This window comes from Vipera berus (assembly GCF_964194415.1).
Source record: "Vipera berus genome assembly, chromosome: 1".
In the NCBI taxonomy this organism is placed as follows: domain Eukaryota; kingdom Metazoa; phylum Chordata; class Lepidosauria; order Squamata; family Viperidae; genus Vipera; species Vipera berus.
The window spans coordinates 290,198,311-290,224,606 of NC_138202.1; the positions used below are offsets into that span (position 1 = coordinate 290,198,311).

A 26,296-nucleotide genomic window follows, 5' to 3' on the forward strand; every position below is an offset into this window, starting at 1 on the left:
AAAGTAGGTTTAAAAATCCATCTTTCAGGCATATATCACAATCTCAGGCATACAACAGAGCTTTGAGTCACCGATAGTACAATTCAGTAATATTATGCAAAATAATACTGCACTGAGGTTTGTAGGCCTCCTTGGCAAATTATAGGAATGCACACAGAAAAAATATTTCATATAAGGTAGTACTGTCTTGCAAATTGTGCCACTCACAGTTTTGTTAGCAGATGCCAACTTAAATCAGAACAATTTCTGGGCCATCTGCTATAAAGGCTTCACTTGGATCACATTTGATTTTGTGCCTGTGACACTGGAACTGTCATTTATTTGTTGTGTTTCATCATTGGTGATAATGAAAATGACTGAGGAAGAGCTGAATGTCACTTTCTTCTTGGGCCTGTTCCTCGCCTTCTGTGACACAACAATAGGTCTTACTGGCTTTTCATTTCTGATTGCTGACTTTTCTTTCAAAATCCTCTGAAACCTCAAGAAGTGAACACAGACAAGCTGTGTAAGGCACTGTCGAAACTGCAAGGCAAGAAAAGTATTATCTAGTATTTGGATGGCACACTATGAATGTAATATATTTCAGAATCAGGATGACATGATGATGACATAAGATCAGCCATGAGCTTTGGTAAATGCAAAAACATGGTTGATATACAAGCAGATGAAGGCTGATCAGACAGATTTCTATTAGCATCATTTGATTACTGGCAATTTAAAAAAAACTACACAGCTCTATGCGTAACAAACTTTATTTCTTCCATTATGGATTAATTTTATAATCACTGTCTTTTTAGTTGATGGATATCCCTCTCAGACATTTTGTAATTCTACAAATAAGAATGGAGGCTGATCTGATTCATAAAAATTGAACAACACAATAAAAACTGTAAAAAAAAAAGCTGAAAGGCTCTTGGCATTTCCAGAAAGAGCTGGGAAAGACTCTATTTTAATATCAGCAGTGCTTTAGAATCAGCAGTAGAATAATCCGACGTCGTGTAAAACAGCTTTTTACGTTTCTAAAATGATTGTCCTGAATGTCGTATATTGTGACCCCTTTGTTTTTGGCAGTTTTGAAATATATGCTTGTATGTATTTATGTATGTATTTATATATGTATGTATGCTCCTACACCTTCAACTCTACGCGGGGAAAAACCCGAATGACCAAAGATCCACATATGTATGTATGTATATATATTGCTGCAAAGAAGAAAGTGATATACGTGCATCTCAAGGGCTTGTTTTTTTATTTTATCTGGTGATGGGGAGAATAAAAAAAAACCTTTTAAAGACTTGCTAAACTTGCTAGACCAGCACTGCATTGTTAAAGATAGCTTAAACCAAATTGGAAAAATCCATTGCTTCCATAACCAACCACTCTGGCTGTTTCCTTCCTGGAATCTACCATGAATTCCTCAGCCAAAATTAATTAGTTAAGATTTTCTCTTTGGAATAACTGACAGGGAGTTACAAACCTTTGGAAATGAACTGTGACAAAAATATATCTGGCAACAGAAACCAAAGTAATCCTGATAGCTGTAGAGTCATTCTGAATTCCAGGAATATCTTGACATTTCATTCTCATTTTTAGAAGTCAAGGCCCTGGATTGAAGAATAGTAACTTGAAGCTTCCATTAGCCCAGGTTCTACTTAATATATGTTGTTGTTGTCGTTAGTTGCAAAGTTGTGTCCAACCCATCGCAACCCCGTGGACAACGTTCCTCCAGGCCTTCCTGTCATCTACCATATTCTGGAGTCCATTTAGGCTCACGCCTGCTGCTTCAGTGACTCCATCCAGCCACCTCATTCTGTTGTCCCCTTCTTCTCTTGCCCTCAACCTTTCCCAGCATTAGACTCTTCTCCAGTGAGTCCTTCCTTCTCATTAGTTGGCCAAAGTATTTGAGTTTTAGCTTCAGGATCTGGCCTTCTAAAGAGCAATCAGGGTTGATCTCCTTTAGGACTGACCAGTTTGATCACCTTGCAGTCCAAGAGACTCATAGGAGTCTTCTCCAGCACCATAGTTCAAAGGCCTCAATTCTTTGGTGCTCAGCCTTTCTTATGGTCCAACTTTCACTGCCATACATTGCAACTGGGAAGACCATAGCCTTGAGTATACGCACTTTTGTTGGCAGGGTGATGTCTCTGCTTTTTAGTGTGCTACTTAATATATGATGGACTACAATTTGGATCATCCCCACCAACATGTCTATTAACTTATGGCTTGGGAGTTGTAGTACGATAGCAATTTAGGAGAAGGTTGAGCAAATAAGAATTAAACCTACAACCTTGGTATGGGGCTGGGGGAGATTGCCTACTAGGAATCTTACCTTGCTACTTCCCCCTTTCCATAAAGAGACCATTGGTTTTGTATCAGAAGAAAAGCTAATCTTGTTGTTTATATACTTCAACTACTACATTGAGCCTTGGTGGAGCAGTGGGCTAATGCCTCCTTAAGTAACACCAGCTGCCTGCAATTAGTGCAGGTTCGCATCCCACCAGGCTCAAGGTTGACTCAGCCTTCCATCCTTCTGAGGTAGGTAAAATGAGGACCCAGATTGTTGGGGGCAATAAGCTGACTTTGTAATAATGCCGCTTGGGGTGTGTGTGAAAGCCCTAACAAGCAGGCATATACATAGAATGAAGGCTACTGCTAAGCTTGTAAGCCGCCCTGAGTCTTCGGAGAAGGGCGGGATATAAATGTAATAAAAAATTAAAAATAAAAATACCAGAGCAGAACATACATTGGTAAAATGAAGTACTAGTTTCTTCTAACCTTTGCAAGTTGAGAAAAATGAACTGAATGTGATTTTTACCATGTGTATTAATTTTTAGGTTTCTTTAAGTGACTTACCTTTCTATTCATGAAAATAAAGATAACTGGGTTGTAGGCAGTGTTTGATTTGGCAAAGAAAGATGGGATAATAGCCATTGTTGGAGTTATAAGGTGACCATAACCATAGGCTATTAAAAGTGAAACCATAGCATATGGCATCCAGCAAATAAGAAATGTGGTTATCATTAAGAAACACATTTTAGCCACTTTCTTCTCATATCTTAAGATTTTGATCACATGGACAGTTTGTAAGTCTTCCACACAATGAAACTGGAAATGAAAAGAAAAAGATTAAAATATGTCATTTAGAATTATAATCTTATCTCTCTCTCTCTCAAGAATTAAGATCTTGTCTTTCTGCCACAATGTATAATGGAGCTTTTCTTGGGACAGTCTACCACAGTGTGATAACCATCATACAGAATGGTAGAACAGGCCTATGTTGTTTTCCAATCAGCAATTTCTCTCCAGCCAGGAATTTATTCAAAGAAAACATTGGACAGGATGGCAGAATGAAGGAGGACAAAAGTCACTCAAAATTCTTTTTCTTTTAATAAGGTAGCACTGGACTGCAGTGATTGGATTAATGAATCAGGCTAAAAAATAATTACATGGCACGATTAAATAAGACACTCTTAAACACATTTCATTTGCATCAGGAGGACTGAATTGTTTTAAAATATATTTAGCATTACAGCAAATGCATTTCTTCTGAATTATATGCTTTGATCTTTATGTTCCTTTCTTGGGAGCATTATTTCTCATTTCTTACTGAACAAAACAGAATTTGGCTATCTGAAACATGCCAGAATTACTTTTTAGTCAAGTTTTCCCCATCTGGCATCTTCCAAAAACTATACTATAATTTTCCAGCCAACATGGCCTTTGGCCACCTTGCTAAGTACAGCAATAGTACTTAGACTTATATATCGCTCCATAGTACTTTACAGCACTCTCTGAGCACTTTACAATTCAGCATATTATCCCTAATAATCTGGGGCCTCATTTTACTGACCTCAGAAGGATGGAAAGCTGAGCCACCCTTGAGCAGGTCAGGATTGAACTCCTGACAGTGGGCAGAATTAGCTTGCAATACTGCATTCTAACCACTGTACCGCCATGGCTCAGCAATACTTTGAGGAAGACCACATTAGGATCACTACTCTAGTTCTTGGTTTTCAGAGTGATTCAGAGTCAGGAGACACATGTTTAATAAAGTATTAGTATTCTCTCAATTATGTGTTCCATTTCCTTTTAAGATAGCAACTTAACAGAACCCCCAAACTATAGTAAGGATATATACAGATCAAATTCAGCCATCACTTTTAATATCAGCCAAAACATGTCAGGTTGCATACTGTCAAAAAAACTAAAGCAAATTATGAAAACATGTATATAATTAAATAGCAGGCACACAATAAGAAGCACTTTTTAATGTTCCAATCACTGTTTAGCCATAAACAACTGCATTTGCTTACTGAAAAAGTCTAGGAGCAAGCTATTGGTTTAACCAACTCACCATTCGTACTGCGTGAAAAATATGTCCATAGCAGTAGACCACGATCCCAAGTGGTACCACTAGACAACCAAAAGAGAAAAAGAGGACAAAGGAAGTATCACTGGGTTCTCTTGAACTCCAGTCCACTGAACAACCTAATCCATGAGGTTCTAGCGAGTAATGGTTCCAGCCAAAAAGAGGTGCTCCTGTCCAGGCTAAGGAATAAAGCCAGATATATGTGATTGCCCTCCAAGACCACGAGAAATCAATCACTCTTGCATGCACTACTGTAATGTACCGTTCATAGGCCAAGACAGTGAGAGTCGTAAGTGAAACAATTCCTGCAGGGAGATATAAAAGAAAGCAAACATTATACAGTAATTTTTAAATCGTCTGGTATAATTGTCCTACATAAAGACATGTGGATTTCTAGGCTTATTTTATTGTTTATACTTATAGCTTTATACGCACAATGAAATATAGACAGAAAAAAGAAAATGTTTTTCTATTATTAGGAGGGCTACAAGCCAAGAACATGTTCCACTAATCACCACCATATTTGAACTCAGATATTGAACATCAGATCACCCGTCTCTCACTTGATGCCCTCCCAAAATGTTGGGACTGCAACTCCTAAGATTCCCTAGTCAGAAGTAATTTCTTACCAACTCAGTTAAGTCTCGAATACAGAAAAATCAATAAGAATGCAGTTAAAATATGTGTATTTCAGAATGCATGTCTGTGAAATATTGCGGCTTACCAATACAACTGATACCATTTACAGCAGCCTCACCTGATTTATGTGAACATGAATCTGGGCAAACTCTGGGAGACAGTGGATGATAGAAGGCCTTGGCTGCGCATGGGGTTGCAAAGAGTTGGACACAATTTAGTGAATGAACAACAAGACCTGATTTACTGGACCACAACTAACCAGTAGCCAGGGTCATGAAGAATAATGTGAATTGTAGTCTAACAGCTAGGGAAAGGTTCCCTTTTGCAAATACCAATTAGAAAAATTGAGGCTGGTTCATTACTTGACATAATGAATGTGGAATTTGGGGTGGTAGGTGGCTGCATGCAACATTTGGGGGTGGAGAAAGAGCAGCATTATATACATGCAAACTGCCACTTTTTTTTTTAATCAGTACATTCACAGCTGCCACCCCTGCCAGAAGACAGGCTGAGCACCTCCAAGCCTTCTCACAATTGCCAGCTCCAACCTTTGCACCACTCTGCTAACTGAAGAATAATTTTTTGGCATTCCATGTATTTCTTTGAAGCCCACAAGGATGTTTAACTTATTAACATGGCCCTTTCCCCTCAATGTGCAAGCCGTTTCTATATATATAAACTCTAATTTGCAGGAGCTCTGTGCATACTAAATAACTGAAAGAGCACACTTCAGTAAGTAGGCTTCAGTCAAGGCACAATGAAACAAATCCCATTACATGTTAGAAACTAAAAATCTTTTCTGAGTTTGTCAACATGGGCCGAGTTAGACTTGTGATAAATCAGTGCAAAGAACACTTGGAGGGGGAAATTCAGATGACATCTGAGTTAACATATTGCATCCACTCAACTATCTGAAATAAACAGAATGAAAAGTTCATGTGACACAAATAAATGACAATTTTACAATTACTGTATGATAGGTACTAACTGGAATGAAGAGAAATCAGAGAAAAATTAAATAATCTAACATCCTCTTGACCATTGATATTCTATTGCAAATACTTTCTCCAACACCATCTGTCAGAATCCATTTATATCACATTTCATAATTGTATAGGTAGAACAACGTGCTATTACTGGGGATTCTGCCATCTCTCCGAGGGGGGGGGAGAGGATGGTTACTAAAGCGATTTTCAAACAACAGGGGATGTTTTAACGGGGGAAGGGAGGGGGACAGACAGGTCTGGTTTGTATCTTCATTTACAACTGAAAAGGAAAGCAATAACCATAAAACCAAGGAGAGTTCCCTTTCCCATGGAAGGACCTGACACCTAGCAACTGACGACAGCCTGACCAAATGGGATGAGGGGAGGGGCTGAAATGGGAATGGTTTATATAGGATTGAAATGTAACTTTTGTCAGATTCCGTCTTGTATTCCCACAATCGATTCCATCCTAGTAAACATTTTCCTTTTGGACTAAACTTGCATCCAAGAGTTCTTATTTCCTAAGATGTTGATTGAGGTGGGTCCTGACAGTAGACGGAATCTGCTTTAAGAGTCAACCTGGAAGGGAAAACCTTACCGGGGGACTTTGCAACAAATACAAGCCCCATGGAGGGGGAGTCTTCCCCCCAAATGGAATCCCAGAGACAATGGGAAGCTGAAGCAGCATATTCCCCCGGGGAAGAAGCGGTGGAGCAGTACGACCGAAAACCCTGGTGGTCAATGGGCGTTGGAAGGAAAAGTGAGTGGGGAAAAGGCTTCGGGAGAAACAACCCTGAGGCGTAGTAACCACCAACCAGAATGGAGGCAAGAGATGGATAGTTCCCTGCACGCCAGCGAGGAGGAGCGGATCCTGGAAAAGGCCATTGATCTGATGAAAGCAACCCTGAGTTCACTGAGGGAGGAGAGAGCTGAAAATCGCAAACGAGGCAGCGCCTGGGGACGCAACTAGAAAGGTAACGGAGGGGATCCAACACCTGAAACCCCGGGGCCATCCAATGGAACAGGAATTGCTGCCTCAGCAATACCCCCCCCCAGAACCACAGATGGGGACCAGGATGAGGAGCGATACCGGCCACGGCGCAGACAACGCTCCAGCCAAAGACTCCCGCCCCTGGAAGTCAAATTCAAGGGGGAGCCATCACGACTGGGATTTTTCCTAACCCAAGTCCTCAGCTACATGGAAGAGTACGGAAGGGACATCCCCAGTGACAAAACACGCATCCGAATTGTGCAATCTGCCCTGGACGGGACGGCTGCAGACTGGGTGGTGAACTTGCATGACTCCAACGCCCCAGAACTCAACGACTTCAACCGATTCATGTCATCTTTGAGGCGACGGTTCGAGGATCCTTTGGCTGACCGTAAGGCCCAGGAGAGAATCAAAACGGTGAGGCAGGGCAGGCGAGCAGTGGCTGATTATACCCAAGAATTCCGAGCCATTGCCAGCAAGTTGAACTGGCCAGAAGACATCCTCCTTAGCCACTTCAAAGACGGTCTGAACTACGACCTGTATGATGCTTGCCTGCCTCGAGGAGACCCACCCCACCTCGACGACTGGTACATCCTGGCGGAGGAAGTGGAAATAGACCTACTGAAGAGGCACCGCAGAAGAAAACCATGGGGCCGCCTGCCACCCGAGCAAACACGCGAGGGGGAAAAACCACCAGCCACAGCCAAAAAATCAACAAGTTGCTTCAACTGCGGGAGAGAGGGCCACCGTGCTGCAGAATGTCGTTCAAAAGCCCCCCCACGAAAACCAGAGGCATCATCCTCCAAGAAGCCGGGGAAGCCCCAAGGCAACACAAAAGAATCTTCCATGAAGGGGACAGAGGCTGTAGAGTCCACAATTCCTGCCAGGAACTGGGACTGGACTCCGGCCTGCACCGCAGGGACGGTGGACAACTCGGAAGACAGCTCAGAGGGAGAAGCATTGGTAAGTGGACCCCTTCCACCCATACTTAAGACAGTGACTATATTAGCTTCCCCTATGCCTGAAGCAGCCAAAATAAAAGCTCTGATAGACTCTGGGTGCATCCGCTGCCTTATCAGCCCAACGCTGGTGGAGAGATTGAGCATCCCAGTGAGGAGGCTAAAACAACCAATCTCTTTTAGTCAATTAGATGGGACAATAGCAGGGGGAGGACCAGCCACCCTAGCCACTTTACCAATCCACCTATCACTGGGGCCCCATGAGGAGGACATAACGTTTATAGTGGCCCCAGGCATGGAATGCCCAATGATCCTAGGACTGGAATGGCTGAAGAAATGGAACCCCGGGATAAACTGGAGGACAGCAGAACTCAATTTCCCAAAGGGGGGGCAGAAGAACTTAGACTCCAAAAGCACCCCCCCAACCCAGAGGGAGGAGACAGCAGCAGTGGGGAAAGAGAAGGGATTACCAGAGATACCGGAGGAATACAGGGACCTGGCTGAGGTTTTCAGTGAGGAAAGAGCAGATGAGCTCCCCCCCCCACCGCCCCACAGACTGCACCATAGAATTCAAACCTGGGGCAAAACTCCCAAAACCCAGGATGTATGCCATGAGCCCAAGGGAAATGGCAGAAATGGAGAGATTCATAAAGAAAAAATTAGAAAGAGGATTTATTGAGCCTGCCAAACCCAAAGTGGCCGCCCCGGTTCTGTTCAGGGAGAAGAAGGATGGGTCCTTTCGTTTGGTTGTGGACTATAGAAATTTGAACACAATTAGTAAATGTAATCTGTACCCCCTTCCCCTAATGAAGGATATGTTATCCCACCTATCGAAAGGAAAGATTTTTACCAAACTAGACCTGAGGGAAGCATACTACCGTATTAGGATTAAGGAAGGAGACGAATGGAAGACTGCATTCAACTGCCCAATGGGGTGCTATCAATTCAAAGTATTGCCATTCGGACTGCAAGGGGCCCCCGCAGTCTTTATGCAATTAATTAATGACGTGCTGAGACAGCACCTATATAAGGGGGTCCTGGTTTACCTCGATGACATCCTTATCTTCACAGAAACCAAAGAGGAACATACCAAAATAGTCAGAGCAGTCCTGAAGAAGTTGCGAGCTGCCCACTTATATGCTAAATTATCGAAGTGTGAATTCCATCAGGAAAAAATCGACTACCTGGAATATCGCATATCTCCAGAAGGCATCGAAATGGACCCTGAGAAGGTCAGGGCAGTACTAGAGTGGGCACCCCCCCGCACACGGAAGCAATTGCAAAGTTTCCTGGGGTTTGCAAACTTCTACCGCCAATTCATCCCCGCATTTGGCCAAATAGCCATGCCCCTCACAAATTTGTTGAAAACGAAGGGGGGGTCACCCGTGAAACCCAGCCAGCCTCTGAAATGGTCAATGGAATGTCAAGCAGCATTTGAGAGGCTAAAGAGACTTTTTTCTGCTGAACCTGTCCTAAAACACCCAGATCCCGACAAACCTTTTGCAATACAGGCAGATGCGAGTGATGTAGCGGTAGGAGCCGTACTATTACAAGAAAATGATGGGGGGACATTGCAACCATGCGCATACACATCCAGAAAACTCACAGAAACAGAACAACGCTGGCCAATATGGGAAAAAGAGGCATTCTCGTTGAGGTGGGCATTACTAACATGGCGCCAATTTTTAGAAGGAAATAAAATACCTTTCCAGGTCTGGACAGACCACAAAAATTTGGAAGCACTAAAAACGCCCAGGAAGCTCACTCCTAAGCAAGCCCGCTGGTCCCAACATTTTCACCGATTCAATTTCACTCTCAAACACTTACCGGGGGGAAAGAACTTCCTGGCAGATGCATTATCCCGCATGCCCCAATATAACAGCACAAGAGTTACTGACTTTAAACCACTTGTACCGGAACAACAACTGGCAGCACCAGTCACCACCAGGGCACAAGAAAAAATGAAGCCGAAGGTAGATAGCCAAACTGGAATAGAATTCAGGAAATCTTTGGAAAGTGATGAATGGTTCCAGAAAAATAAACATGTGTGCACAATTAAAGATGGACTGCCGTGGGTGGGGGAGAAGCTATATATACCTGCCACACAGAGAATCAATTTCATGCAACTGTGCCATGATACAAAATCAGCAGGACACTTTGGCTTTGTAAAAACCTTACACTTAACTAAAAGGCAATTTTGGTGGCCATCTATGAAAAAGGACATAGAAAGCTATGTGGGTAGCTGTCAAATTTGCGCGATGGCCAAAAGACTGCAAGGGAAACTGCCAGGTCTGTTACAACCGGTGGCAAACCCCTCAGCCCCATGGAAAGAAATAGCCATGGATTTTATCGTAGAATTGCCAGAAAGTAAGGGAAACACCGTAGTCTGGACTGTCACAGATCTGTTCTCTAAGCAAGTACATTTCATACCTTGCCAAAAAATCCCGACTGCAAAAGCATTAGCAAAACTTTTTGTACAGCATATTTACAGATTGCACGGGGTACCACAACGCATCATATCTGACAGAGGGGTGCAATTTACGTCGGCATTTTGGAAAGAATTTTTATCCCTCTTAGGAACCACCCAAGGACTGTCATCTAGTCACCATCCTCAGACAGACGGAGCTTCTGAAAGACTTAATAATATACTTGAACAATATCTGAGATGCTATATTAATTTTCAGCAGTCCGACTGGACGGACCTACTGCCTTTTGCAGAAGTAGCATATAATAATGCAGTCCATTCAAGCACAGGTTACACTCCTTTTCAAGTAGCTACAGGCCAGAGTTTCAACCCAATACCAGAACTAACCCCAAAAGAACCGGTTATCCCTGATCTGAAGGAATGGATTGCTCAATTACAAAATACATGGCCAATCGTTAGGAAAGCATTGGAAGATGCCAGAAAAGCATACAAGACACAGGCAGACAAAAGAACCGATCCCACACCATTTAGGGTAGGAGAGATGGTATATTTATCCACAAAATACCTGAAATCAATCCAACCCTGTAAAAAACTAGGACCAAAATATATTGGACCCTTTCCAATTAAAAGAATCATAAACCCAGTAACAGTTGAATTAGAACTACCCAAAAATCTTAGACGAATACACCCAACCTTCCACTGCATTCTATTAAAGAGAGAACAACAATCACCACTACGAGAAAAAATCCCACCACCACCACCCCCCATCATGGTGGAAGGAGAACAACATTTTGAAGTGAAAGAAATCTTAGATTCCAGAAAACACCATGGAACGATACAATATTTAGTGGCATGGAAACACCTCCCCTCCTCAGAAAATGAGTGGGTTAACAAACTCCATGTTAAAGCACCTAAGTTGCTTAAGAGGTTTCATACAGAATAGCCAAACAAACCAGGCTAACATTTATATGTTTTCTTTCCCCACAGATGGACTCATCTTTTTTCTGAAAGGAGAGCCGAATGTCAGAATCCATTTATATCACATTTCATAATTGTATAGGTAGAACAACGTGCTATTACTGGGGATTCTGCCATCTCTCCGAGGGGGGGGAGAGGATGGTTACTAAAGCGATTTTCAAACAACAGGGGATGTTTTAATGGGGGAAGGGAGGGGGACAGACAGGTCTGGTTTGTATCTTCATTTACAACTGAAAAGGAAAGCAATAACCATAAAACCAAGGAGAGTTCCCTTTCCCATGGAAGGACCTGACACCTAGCAACTGACGACAGCCTGACCAAATGGGATGAGGGGAGGGGCTGAAATGGGAATGGTTTATATAGGATTGAAATGTAACTTTTGTCAGATTCCGTCTTGTATTCCCACAATCGATTCCATCCTAGTAAACATTTTCCTTTTGGACTAAACTTGCATCCAAGAGTTCTTATTTCCTAAGATGTGGATTGAGGTGGGTCCTGACACCATCTAACAGTGGACATGTTGGGAAGGGAGAAGCTCTGTATTAAGGTTTGAATGATGGATATATCAACAAAGGGTCAATAGATGTTTACTTATTAAAGACATTTATATGGCCTTCCAACTCACACTTAGTGAGTCTGGGTAGCTTATACCAGCACTCACCAAACATTGTACCTTGGCATCCCGGCTGGTAGGGTGAAGAGGGGATCTGGTCCATGTGAGCGGCAGGCCAATGTACATGTGCACATGCACAGAACCCTTGCACGCAGCTTAACTTGCACAAACAGCGAGCTGGCATGCAATTGTCCACTGGCCTGCCACTCGTGCAACTTGAGCTGTGTGCACGCACACTCCAGCCAGCCACTCATGTGGCCCAATTCTGAATAGGTCACAGCCTATTCAGGCTGTTAACAAAATAAAGACAGCTTATTCTTACTGAGGGAATACTCATTTTGTTAAATGATTTAATCTTCACAAGATTTTCTTTCAATACATACCCTTAATACCTTCACAGCTTTCCAAGATTTAGGAATGCAGAAGATAAAAATAGCCTACTTTTAAGCAAGAACAGTGTTCTAAAAGCTTCAGTGCAGGCTATGCCCGATTAATTTCTGTACATCAAAATCAGCAGAGATTCTGTTTTGGGCTTCTGAACTTGTCCAACCTTTAAAAGATGCCCCCAACAGCAACTTTAAAACTTTTTGTTCTATTAATATTTTAACTGCCTCTCCTATAGTTTCCTAGTTGTTCTAACTGCAACATGGCTCTGCTTGCAATGGATAAATAGCATGTAGAACTTTATAACTTTCTTCCTGCAAATAAAGAATCTTTATCCTGTACTTTTTAAAACTGGAATGAACCTTTGCTTCCAGATGATTCAGCCTAACTATTCATAGTGCTCAAGGCAGCCGTGGTAGAAATCATTCCCAGAGATTAAATTCCTGAAGTTAACTCTAATTGTTTAAAAGCTCTTGCTTTTGGGTGTCAGATTCTTTTGAGCTAACTAGGTAGTATTGGGTCTATATTATAAATTAAGCCAAAATTTAAACATGATAGCATAGCATGAATAAAATCCTAGCAGTCATTTATTCAACTGAGTGGTTAAACAAATCAGTTAAGCAAGAAATCTGAATCAGTAACTACTTTGAAGTACCTGAAGTACCAGTGATTTTCCAAATAAGTTAGGTCTGCTTCTCTTTTAAATGAATTTTCTTTTTCCAATATCAAGCAAACCAACAACCTTTCCCCATTTTGTTTGGAAAACCAAAGCTTTTCTTTAAGCTGAACCTATCTCAATACTTACCTTTCCTCCTCAACCTTCATGCATATCCATAAAACTTTACGTTGTTTTATAGCTCGGTTTGCATGGCATGTAAACACAAAAATATAATCAGACTTAGGTCGAACAAACTTGGCTTTTTATTTAGAACAGCCCCACAGTTGTTTTGGGTTAAATAGTCTTCTCCAGTCAGATAAGTTTTTGAAGGCAGAACAGAATCTCAATAAGACCACTCTCTTCAACTACAGAACACAAAGAATGCAGAGTGGCTTTGCAACAACAGGAGTATGTGAAAAAAAACAACACTGCTAGGTTGTTGTTGCTTTGTCATGAATAAACCCTTATGTTCCACCTGTAACTGCAAGGAAACAGGCATGAACAAAACCACGGGAACTGGACTTATTTGCATATCCTGTATTCTGGAACAACCAGATAATATTCCACTAGGATGTTTCAGCTATAGGATTCAACTTTCAAAAAAATTGCAAAAATTAAGTCCAAAAACAATTTTATACATCAATGATCCCATATAAACACAGGTTGGTTGGCTTGTTTTTAAATAAAAATGTGTATATTTGGTTTTGTTTCCTTAGGAACATGTACCTGGATTCTTTCCTAATGGGGTCCCTGAAGCAGGTCACACTTCTGGAATGATCAGCTGAGGTGTTGGCAATGCCTATCTTAAGAGAGATCTACAGACAGAAATGACAGCAGTTTTCAAGTATCTGAAGAGCTATCAGATGGAGGATGGGTACATTTGTTTAATGTTGTTTCAGAAAACACAACAAGAAACAGTGAACACTCATTACAAGGAATGAGATTTGGTTGGTCATTACCAAAAAAAGATAAGTGCTGTAAAATAATGCAATAAAAAGCTGTGGGAAGTATTTATACAGAGGCTTGATGGCCATCTGTCAGGGATGATACACTTGTAGATTCGTGAACCAGACAAGAGGTGATCTTTCAGATGACTCCCAATCCTTGCATTCTACCTTTCTATGAATGTTTCTGGAATAATTATAGATACCGTATATACTTGAGTATAAGCCTCGAGTATAAGCCAAGACCCCTAATTTTACCCCCAAAAACTGGAAAAAGTTCTTGACTCAAGTATAAGCCAAGGCTGGGATCCGCCGTTCTGCAAGCCTCGGCTCGATCCGCCGTTCTGCAAGCCTCCACTGCCCCATTCTCTCAATGGGAGGCTTGCTTCGGCTGCTTTTCTTTTGGCAGAGCCATCCATACTGGAGGTGGATGGGGGCAGGGCTGGTGCACGTTTTGCCTCTCTCGCCCGGTGGAGAAAAGGGGGCAGCGGGAGCCTCTGGGTGCCCAAGCCACGTCGGAGGGTCTCCAACCTCTGTGTGTGTGTGTGTGTGTGTGTGGCGGGGGGAAAATCAAATTGGATCTTTTTATTGATGTATCGTACTTTTATTCGGTATTAGGTTTTTATGGATCAATTATGAACACCCGGGGTCCCTCTGCGACTTACGGGCGGAATATCTAACTTCAGAGCCGTCCTCTCCGGCTGCGGTGGCCTGGGGGAGGGCAGCGCGGGGCTCTAGGAGGTACTCAAGATAGTTGGGGGGGATCCAACCTGCCGCGGGGGGTGGGAGTGGGACTTTAGTCACGGACGGCGAGAGGAACCTTCGGAAGGGGAAGCGGGAACGAAGAGAAGATGAGGGTGGAGCGATCGGGGAGCCGGTAACTCAAGTTCCCCGAGTGGCTTTCAGCACTGGAGAAAATGCAAAATCGCTCGAGACCAAACTCGAAGGAATCAGCTGCCGGTGGGAGCGAGGCGATCCGTGCGGTCCCGTGACAGCCAGTCGGGCAAGCAACGCGAAGAGCGGCAGGGCTTTATTTTTGCACCGTGGAGCTCCCCCTCCTCCCAAACTCCCCCTCTCTCCCCCTTCCCCCCACTTCCCAGAGCTGAATACAGGGTATTAACCGGCGGCAGAGGCTTGCAGAACGGCGGATCGAGCCTCTGTCGGCGGCGGAGGCTGGATCTGCGCTCCGCAAGCCTCTGCCGCCGGCGGAGGCTGGATCCGCACTCCGCAAGCCTCTGCCGCCGGCGGAGGCTTGATCCGCGCTCCACAAGCCTCTGCTGCCGGCGGAGGCTGGATCCGCGCTCCGCAAGCCTCTGCCGCCGGCGGAGGCTGGATCCGCGCTCCGCAAGCCTCTGCCGCTGGCTGGATCCACGCTCCGCAAGCCTCTGCCGCCGCCGGAGGCTGGATCCGCGCTCCGCAAGCCTCTGCCGCCAGCTGGATCCGCGCTCCGCAAGCCTCTGCCGCCGGCGGAGGCTGGATCCGCGCTCCGCAAGCCTCTGCCGCCGGCAGAGGCTGGATCCGTGCTCCGCAAGCCTCTGCCGCCGGCGGAGGCTGGATCCGCGCTCCGCAAGCCTCTGCCTCCTCTTCTCCAAAAAGGCCTGTTGGAAAACTGCACAGAGCAGAAGCGGCAGCCAGGAGCCCACCATCTCTCCTCTGCCGCTCGCTCTCGCCGCTCCAGCCCTGGCGAGCCAAAGAGACGAAAGGCCCCGAGCGATAGGAAGGGGATCTCTGCCCTAGAGCGGGAGGGGGGAGGGAAAGGGGGGGGGAGGAAAGGCCCGATCGCTTTGTGTTGAGCTGGTTCAGCTCAGCCGGACTAGGCGGGGCTGCGGCTTCCAGCTGAGGCCGCTGCCGCCATCCAAGTCTGGCCGGCAAGAACTTTTTTTCTCCCTGCCCCGCAGCGACGAGTAAAGCGCGACTTACTTCCTCCTCCGTGCCCACGTCGCCTTCTCGCCCAACAATCCCAAGTAAGGGGCGGCCTCGGAAAGGGGCTCTAACTTTCCCCTACCGCTCGAACTTATCTTGGAGAGGAAGGCAAAATCGGGAGAGGGAAGAAGAGCGAGGACTGGAGCAGCGCTTGCCCGGCTTCTCTCCCCTGCAGGGAGCGGCGGGGTCGGTTCCGCCTCCGCCATGTTCTCTCTCGAGAGCCTTGTCCCACCCGCAAAGCGCCAGCGCCAGCGCCGCCACCCCCTTCCTAGCCAGCCCTCAGCCGCTTCACAAGCACCCGTTGCCGGCCCAGTTCTATCAGACCCGCGCGGCGCCGCACGTACTCCGTTTACATGGCCCCCGTACTTCCCCCACACGTCCCTTCTCCCGCCTCCTTCCCATAACGGCCTCTACCTACCGGACGGCGCCTCAGCTCCCCGCGTCCGCCGCCGCCCCCTTCCTAGCCAGCCCTCAGCCGCTTCACAAGCACCCGTTTCCGGCCCAGTTCTATCAGACCCGCGCGGCGCCGCACGTACTCCGTTTACACGGCCCCCGTACTTCCCCCACACGTCCCTTCTCCCGCCTCCTTCCCATAACGGCCTCTACCTACCGGACGGCGCCTCAGCTCCCCGCGTCCGCCGCCGCCGCCACCCTGACCAAACCCTCTCTGCCTGCGCGCGCCCTCCCTCCCTCCTCTCTGTCTCTAGCTGGGCGAGGCTTCCAGCCGTCGCCGTGACGCTGCACGCCCAGCTTCTCTCTGATTTCCCTGGCCCAGTCCAGTGATGCTTGAGAGGAAAAAAAAAGCGAGCGGGCGGGCGAGGGGGGGAGGGAAAGGCGAGAATGACCGCTTTGTGTTACCTGCCGTGAAACCAGTCCTTGCAGGCGTCGCACTCTATCATGAAGCGGGTTACATCGTAGGGCAGCCAGGCAGCGGAAAGAAGCAGGCAGGCAGGGCACGGAGGTCCGGAGACCTGCCGACGTTTGGGGAGGTGCGCGCGCACCTCCCCAAACCTCCCCAAACTTCGGCAGGTCTCCGGACGGCGGCGGCTTGGGAGAGGTGCGTGCGATCCCGGAAGCACCGAAGCCTCGGCCGCGCGCAAGTCCTCGGTAAGTTCTTTTTTTTTGTTCACTGGAGTATAAGCCGAAGTGGATTTTTCCAGCCCAAAAAGTGGGCTGAAAAATTCGGCTTATACTCAAGTATATACGGTAAATCAATTTATGTGCATTGAAATAAATAAGCAGGAAAATGGGTAGAAAAAAGTGTTCTGGAATGAACAGCACATACTATTTCAGGACAAAAGAAGGTGTGAGGTGGTGGTTATGATCTGTCCAACTTCTTCCTATCAAATTCACTTTCCCATGGCTGCATTCATGCAATATACTAGCCTACGTTTGAAAATTAAGTGGTTCTCAAAAGCCAGCTTAATGCAATATTTAAAAACAAACTTCAGTGTTGCAACATTTGTACCATGCATGCAAGTCTGTTTAAAAGAAATGAAAATGTTTCATTTCAGTATCTTAGTCAAGCTGATTCAAAGATACCTATAGCACTGATTTATGAATCTGGTCATAAGGCAGCTGATTACATAAAAATAATAAATTGATACCAAGAGCAACTTTATTTAAACTGCAAATCTTTTTAGGGTACAGAGGCATGCAAACAAAATAAACATACTTGGGTCACTACCACAGACTGATTGTATCCATGGAATTTATTATAGAAAGTATTATTGCTTTATTATCAACATGACTGTATCTTGGTGCTTTAAGATATGCAACACAATTGCACATCTTTCTTGAAAATAGTTTAAACAGAGCCTTGGTGGAGCAGTGGGCTAATGCCTCCTTAAGTAACACCAGCTGCCTGCAATTAGTGCAGGTTCGCGTCCCACCAGGCTCAAGGTTGACTCAGCCTTCCATCCTTCCGAGGTAGGTAAAATGAGGACCCAGATTGTTGGGGGCAATTAAGCTGACTTTGTAATAATGCCGCTTGGGAGGGGGTGTGAAAGCCCTAATAAGCAGGCATATACATAGAATGAAGGCTACTGCTAAGCTTGTAAGCCGCCCTGAGTCTTCGGAGAAGGGCGGGATATAAATGGAATAAAAATAAATAAAAATAAATAAAATAAATAAATAAAATGCATGGACATTTACTCATGTCCCTCATTAAAGGTTGAGTGCATGTGAAGGATTTCTACAAAGCTGAATTTCACTGGAGAATTCAACTGTGCAAAATAATTTGTATAAAAGACACCATGGGGAATTCACTATGAATTTTTGCTTAACCTATGTGACTCCCTTACAAGTTTTTTCCAGAGACTTAAAGTACATCTAATGTAGATCCTGAGAACATGAGCGGCACAAATGTTCCTTCTTTTCCTCTGGGAAGTTTCCTCTATACAGGAACTGTACTATTGAATTTCACTCTTTGATTTCTGTATTGTTTAATTAATTTGCAGTCTTAGAGCAATTCATGTAACCTGTAATCATAGACAATATACCTCTCTAATTATATTGCTTGTTGATTTACCTCTCTTAATATTTTTCTATCTCTGGTAAGAGATACTAAAAAGCCAAATTTCCATCAGCTCTCCTTGATTAATCCTTGATAATTTAACTTATCAAGAGTTACTGGAAAATCCAAGTACCGGTAACTACTAAGTCAACTGCTCTATAAATTCAAGCCTCCATAGAAAAATAGTTCTTAGACAAGGTCTATTGATTTATTTACTTCTTACTTGGGTTTCAATGCCACTGTAATCCGGCTCATAAAATCATCACCAGTTAAGTGGATTTTAAAAAAAAAATACAGAAAAATAACAAGAGGGTTGACTAAAACAAAACAAAAAAACTACAGCTATAGTACAGTAGTCCTCAACTTAATGTCAATTGAACACAAATTTTCTGTTTTAAGCAAGCTGGTTGTTCACTGAATCATGCCCCATTTTAGGACTTTTTTCACCATGGTTGTTAAGGGAATCACTACAGTTGTTAAGTGATTCATGTGGTCATTAAGTGAATCTGACATCCCCCATAGATTTTTGCTTGTCATAAGTTCCCTAGGTCAGGGGTGTCAAATTGCAAGCCCGCGGGCCGGACGCGTCATCCAGAAGCCGCGCCTACCCCATTGCTGGCAATGACAAAACCATCCCAATACGTTGCACAAGGTCACGTGATGTCGCGAGTTTGACATGTCTGCCCTAGGTAGATTGCAAATGACACTCCCAAGACCCTGGGATGCTGCAACCATTGTAAATACATGCCAGCTGCCAAGCACCCAAAGTTTGATCCATGTTACTGTGGGGATGCTTCAATGGTTATAAGTAGGTGAACCAGTCATAAATCACTGTTTTCAGTAGTGTGTTGTAACTTTGAATGATCATTTAAAAAATGGTTGTAAGTCGAGGACTATCTGTAAAATTTGTGCCAGAGGCAATGAAACATCAAACACATACAAAACCAATTCCACTCCTAAAGCTCTTTGGAATAACTATATATGAATAGCTCTCTGGAACACAAGTAGGAAGGATGCTGGTTTACTATGGGTGAGTTACCCTTGTAGACAACACTGTCTTAAGGAAGCATCCTACTTAGAGCCCATTGTTCCAGATTTTACTGAATGGGCAGAACCTGCTAGAATTGCTGGACCCAAAGACACCTGCATTCAAAGCCATTGTCTTGTTCCAGACTGAGCAAACACACAGTAAGGTAAAGGTAAAGGTTCCCCCGCACATGTGTGCTAGTCGTTTCCGACTCTAGGGGCCGGTGCTCATCTCCGTTTCAAAGCTGAAGAGCCAGCGCTTGTCCAAGGACATCTCCGTGGTCATGTGGCCGGCATGACTAGACGCCAAAGGTGCACGGAACGCTGTTACCTTCACACCGTAGTGGTCCCTATTTTTCTACTTGCATTTTTACGTGCTTTCGAACTGCTAGGTTGGCAGAAGCTGGGACGAGTAACAGGCGCTCACTCTGTTACGCGGCACTCGGGATTCGACCCGCCAAACTGCCGACCTTCTGATCGACAAGCTCAGCGTCCTAACCCACTGAGCCACCGCGTCCCTGACCACAGTAGAAAACTCTAATTGTTTTAAGGGTGGGATTGCAATTCAAAGAACTAAGAAGACAGAAGTCTCCACTGAGCAGTCACACACCAGCTCCAGAAGAAATACAGGGAAAATAAGATATTGCTTAGTAGCAGCATCAATTGTCCAGAGACCCAGAGCCAAGGGTCCAAGGAGATCAGTCCAGAATTACTGTCATTAAAGAAAAGAGATAAGGTTAGAAGGCAGGTAGCCAATGGCACACAGACCTGGTGAAAGGGATGGTGACTGTGTTTAAGATCTGTGAGGACTGTGTCAGTCTACGATACAAACACTAGAGCAGAGGTCCTCAGCCTTGGCAACCTTAAGACTTGTGGACTTCAACTCCCAGAATTCCTCAACCAGCTTTGTTGGTTGAGGAATTTTGGGAGTTGAAGTCCATAAGTCTTAAAGTTGCCAAGGTTGAGGATCCCTGCACTAGAGGGTTCTAGCTATAAAGCAGTGTCCAAGAGCAGAGCAAGAAATGCAGATCCAATACTGAAGAATTGTTTCCAGTGAACAGTAAAATCCTTAAACTGATTGATTGCCGGCTGACAACAACTTGTTGGATCAGGACCTCAGCTATTGACTTAATTTTTTCAGAGCAGACTACTGCACCTATGCAGGATTTGTAAGTGAGAAGTAGCACCCTAAATTGCATCAGAATATAACTGGTGACTATTGCAGATCCAAAGCAGAGACGTTATACATAAAATGCTGTATTTTGGACTCATTGAAGTTTCTGAGTAGTCTGCAGCACATTGTTATTTTCCAAATAGGAACTCATTAAGATACAAGTGACTATGGATATGGTCTCCTGCTCTAGATAAGGTGATAAATGGCATGTAAGATGTAACTGTATGAAGTTACATCCTTTTGAGCCACATCCGCCACCTGCTCTTTGAGCAAGAGCTGAGGATCCAGAAGGACCTCAGATTATGAATTAGTTCTACATAGGATACTGTAAGCCTATCCAGAGGCAACAATGGAATAATTCTGGTATCAGAAGGTCACAGCCACTCTGCCTTGCTGAGTTTAATCCAAGGCTGCTTTCCCCCATCCAGATCCTAACAACCTTCAGGCACTGAGACAAAACTGCAGTATTTTGGTCAGTAATCAAGGTGTACAACTGAGTATCAGCAAGAACATACTGATATCTGGCCCTATGCAGAACAGAAAACATCCACCAATGGCTTCATTTGGTTGTTAAAAAAGAGGGATAGAAATGTTGAGCCCCGCAACAGCCACAATTGAATGCTCTAATAGCCCTCCCTTATCACGACCACTGCATTGAGCTTCTCCTTGGGAAGGAAAACCACTGCAAATCAAACTTAGCCTCAGAAGAGATCCAGAAGGATATCATAATCAATAGTGTCAAAAGTGGTTGAGATACCTAGCAAGACAAAAGTTATACTAGTAGTGTTCTGGTCTTACTACAGGTCCTCCACAAGAGCAATCAATATAGTTGAGGTATCATTCATAATTCATTTCCTAAAGGGCTCTTTGTCACTGCAAGTCAATCAATTTTTCAGCAGCCTTACATAAAATGGGAAATTTGGAGATCAAGATATAATTAAGTAACATTGCTGGATTAAGAAACATTTTGGAGTAGAGAGCACACTTCTTTCAAGGCTGCTAGCAACCTACTTTCTTTCAAGAATGTATTAACCAATCTCCATTCCCAGCCTCTTTTTACCTCCTTGAAAGTTTCACCAACCAGTAAGAGTAAGGTTCTAGCCCAGGGGTAGGCAACCTTGGTTCTTTTATGACTCGTGGACTTCAACTCACAGAAGTCCACGAGTCATAAAAGAGCCAAGGTTGCCTACCCCTGTTCTAGCCTACAAGTAACAGATATATATTTTTTTCCTTTCCATCCTACCCAGTCCCACAGAAAGGGCACAGTCAAGGTACCATTGGCTAAGGAATATTGGCTGGCAGAATTCAGGCACCTACCCTTTGGAACATCATTCCCTCCGAGGTTAATTCCAACCCTGCTGGCTCTTCACAAGGCCCTAAAAACTTGGTTTTATGCCTGGAGCTGGTGCAATGGGTGTATGATGAAGCCTATGGCTTTGTTCATGACCATTTTGTGGCATTTGCTGCTCTGTATTTTTATGTTCTGGATATTACTTGTTTTATTGTAAGCCACCTAGCAACAGGATCAAAAGACTCAAACTTTCTGAGATAACAATGCAAGATGTAGCATCAGGCCCCTTAATAGAACTAACCCACTATCAACTGAACTAGACTTAGTGTCCAATGCCAAGCAGATCTGAGCAATTTTTATTCATTTGCTAGGTGAAGTCCCATAAGATTTCTTCAATTCCCTAATAGGATCCATGAAATTTTGATAATGTTTATTTATTTATTTATTTATTTATTTTAATTCCATTTATATCCCGCCCTTCTCCGAAGACTCAGGGCGGCTTACAGGCTTAGCAGTATGTTGCTGGGTTAGAATCCAAAGATGTAATAGCAGTGGGGATATATTGCCTTTTTGCTGCTCTGATTGCAAAGTTATAAGCTGAAACATCTGATAAGACCTAGTCTTTGCCGTACACTAGCAGCATTCTTGGCATTTCATAGAAGTTTTCAAATAAATGAAGGAACTTCTTTAAATCTGTGGTCCAGGACAGGCTGCTCAGTTGCAAACCCAGCTAAGGCTATAATCACCCTTATATTCTCGCTGGCAAGTGAGAAGTGTAGCCTACCCCACGTTTCCATCATATCTCCCTCTGCCCGTTACAACCTGAAACCCCTTAATTCTATTACCGACACCAATAGTCTGTCTACCCCAACAACTGACTAGGGAGATTTCATTCCAACTGTCTACTCTATGTCAAATCAAGATCTCAGTAACCACAATATATAATTTATTTATGGAATTTGGGATAAGGATTTATCCTCTTCATGACTTGCATTAAAGCTAGGCAGTGATACCTAGTGATATCAAAATATAAAGGCAGGTGTTGGAACAAGGCAATTCAATTCCCATTAGCTCCAGCTAGCATTGTCGATAATAAGTGATGCTGGAATTTGCATTTTAATATCTGGAAGGTCACACGTTGCTTACTCTACAAACTTGATTGATCATGTGCCATCCCATCGTTTTCGACTCTAGTGACCCCATAGGTTTCTCCAGGACGACCTATCCCCAATGAATGGGTGATAAGTAAAAGAGGTCAACTAAATGTCTATGGAGATTCTCAATCATCCAGGTCATGGTTGTCCCAAAAGTGTTTTTTCAGGTGCTTTTTCCTTCCATTCCCCACCATCCAGTCAGAGCTGAAGAGGCTTCTTGCATGAGAAGCAAAAACGTCTTCAAAGAAAGTCCAGTTGCCTCCTGAAAAAGCACCTCTGAGGACAACTAAACTGGAGGGAGGCCAAGTTTGCTTTTGAGGGGCAAGCAGGAGGACGAGCACCAAAGCTTACAACCCTTTGTTAGCTACCTTGATATTAAAGAGAGGCTCGATTTGAACCCTGAACCCTTGAGCCCTGAAGTGGGGTTAGACTGGAAACGTCAACATTTGCACCAATGTGCATCAGACCTTAAGTTTGGCGCTGGAATAAGGGAACTCTGCCCCGGCGCAGAGATTCACTTTTTTTTTTTAAATTCGCGTCCTTCCAAATCCTGCCCGGGTCAGTCTGCACGAATTCGGAGGGACGTCCGGCGGCCCAGAGCAGGCGGGGAATCGCCCCGTGTGCGGTTCTCCCCTTACCGAAGAGGCTGTTGCTGAAGCCGTCCCACATGCAGCCGGCTTCGTCCCAGGCCCAACCATTCCTGAGGCAGGAGAGGAAAGTGAGGCTGACGCCGAAAAACGACACCAGCAAGTCGCTGAGGCTGATGTTCACCAGGAAGAGGCCGGTGGGCGTGCGGAGCCGCTTGAACTTGGTGTAAACCACCAGGACCAGCAAGTTGTTGCACAAGCCCACGAAGCCGATAGCGGCGATAAGCAAGGCTAGCAGCTCGTAAGTCCTGGCGCTGAACGGAGTCCCCGAGTCCCGTCGTCGTTCCAGATCCTGTTCCCCCGGCGTGGGCTCCAGGCTGGTGCCGCGGCTGCTGTTCCCAGAGTACATAGTTGGGTGCCCGGGAAACGCCGTTCACATGTTGCGGGCAGCCTCCGTCCTCCTGCTCGGCGGCGGGCTGCTGAGAATCGCGCAAGATTTGCAACCCGCCTGAAAACTCTTTGGAAAAGCGAGCTTCTGCGGCTGCTTATACTGCCGCCGTCTGTTTCCCCCCGGCCACCTCTTGGCGCCAAAGGCTGCGAGGGAGGAGCGAACTCTGGGAGAGAGCGTGGAAATCCGGGCGCGTTTCCTTGGCGCGGTCCCTCTGGTTAATGGCACCTGAGCAGACGTGCGTGGACGGGAGACGGTGACAACTCTCCAAAATGGAAAGGAAGGATCTTCGAATAAGGCTGTAAGGACGACGGCGCCGTTAATAACACAGCTCCTTTGTGTAGCCCGGCGCCGTCGCCGAAACGGGAAGGCGGCGAATAACGGACGCTTGCGCTATTGCGCGAAACGTAGGACTGGGTGTTTGGCGGTTGCTTGCCCCCCCCCGAGCCATGAGGTTTTTGAATTGCTAATATTTCGGGCATCTGTTCGTGCGTAATGATGATTGGAGCTTGCCAGTCTGGTTGTTTTGCGAGTTCAGGCCATCACAGCTTTCATAACTGTCAGCAGTGAAGCAAATGGAACTGTAGCATCTCTCTGTCAGACTCTAGTCTAGCCTATCTACACAGACAATAAAGGCAAAAAAGTCCATTAGAACGATATGATTCCCCCTTTAATGGAAAAGAAAATCTTTAGATTGGGCTTGACGATTTCATGGTGTAATCTTTTTTTTTATTAAAGAGTTTTACAAAAACAAAATTTTACAATATATCCCCAAATCCCTCCCACCCCAAACCCACCCACTCCCCCCCACTTCCCAGAGCTAAATACAGGATTATAGTTACAATAATCATATTCTAAATAAAAATTATGCATAATATACAATTAACCAAATTCATAATGCGCTTTAACTCTCTTTTAACATAACTACCAACAACGTACCAATAACAATATCCCACTAAAATCTACTCATAAGTTAAGTGGTACTTTTTAGTCCCATATTTGTTTTGAATATAATTTATCCATCTCCTCCAAACTGAAATATATCTTTCCTGTGAATGATCCTTCAAATAAGCAGAAATCTTAGACATTTCTGCAAGATTCAAAACTTTAAACACCCATTCTTCTACAGTGGGTGTAATCTTGACAGCAGTATGAAAGTGGTTTGGCGTTGCCTTCCTCGCATGTTTTTGATTTCTCGGGAGCCCGAGTTTTGGTATCCTTGATGCTGTCTCATCTAAGTAATCACCATACCTGATCCAGGTTAGGTCTGATTCTAGACAAGGTCAGCAAGGAGCTGCCAGCTATTGAAATCACTCCCCTTTCTTATTACCATGTTTTGTGGTAATAAGATCCGTAGTTTATGAATTGCTACATTTTTCCTGTTAATTTTTCAATTTTATTGGCTAACTCCTAAATTCTATCATTGAGATAGGAAAAAAGAAAAACCTACTTTTTCTATGTTATGTGTAGTTCTCAACACCTAAGTGGTGTTTTGTATAAGCTAAAAATCCTAAGGATGAATGAATCCATCAAGTTTGATGTGATCCAGGTTTCTCACTTTCCTAATGATAAATTTGTTCCATCTTAAATTTGCACATTTAAAGTCAAAATATTGAATGCGTTTTTGTGAGCCATTTTCCTTAATGAAACTTCTTCTAGGGCACCATTTTCCTAGTATCATGCTAGCATTGCAAACTATAAAGAAAATAAAAATGCAGATGTTTTGTAGAGTTGCATTCTTAAACCTATATGGAAATCGAGTAGGTTGAACTATAGATTACTCATCTTAAAATTCAAAAATGCAACTTACTGTCATAGTAAAGTTTTTACATAGCCCAGTGTTTTTCAATTAGTGTTGTACATCTAAATGAGATGTGACTTTTCTCCCCTTTCCATAGCAGAGAACAGCCGAAAGCAGAGGCAAAGCCACAAATCTCCAACTAAGTGAACTGAGGCAAAAGAACTGAGCAATCCAGTGAAGCATTTCCCAAACTCCAGAATTAGAGCAGCCAAAATAAAACCATCATTTTGCACTAGTTTCCTCTCAGTATTTCTGTATACATTTTGGTGGGTTTGGAATTAGGGGGACAATGCTTCCTGAATAGTTGGTGTACTGAGAGTTGAAGTTTTGAAACCAAATTTGATTACCAGGGACTATATGAACACATCCATGCCATTTTCTTGGCAATGGTAGGCAAGATATTTGCTGTTGTCTTCTGAGTTGTTTTTGAT

At 44.2% G+C, this 26,296-nt stretch overlaps 1 protein-coding gene across 1 annotated transcript; it reads right to left on the reverse strand.

Moving 5' to 3' along the window:
* Nucleotides 1-258: 258 nt before the first annotated feature.
* On the reverse strand, nucleotides 259-24,025 carry OPN3 (opsin 3; the record flags this gene model as incomplete). Its single annotated transcript, XM_081327678.1, has 4 exons — nucleotides 259-522; nucleotides 2,854-3,105; nucleotides 4,355-4,674; nucleotides 23,668-24,025. 4 exons carry the CDS (start codon nucleotides 24,023-24,025, stop codon nucleotides 259-261), a joined length of 1,194 nt encoding a protein of 397 aa, XP_081183804.1.
* Nucleotides 24,026-26,296: the final 2,271 nt, after the last annotated feature.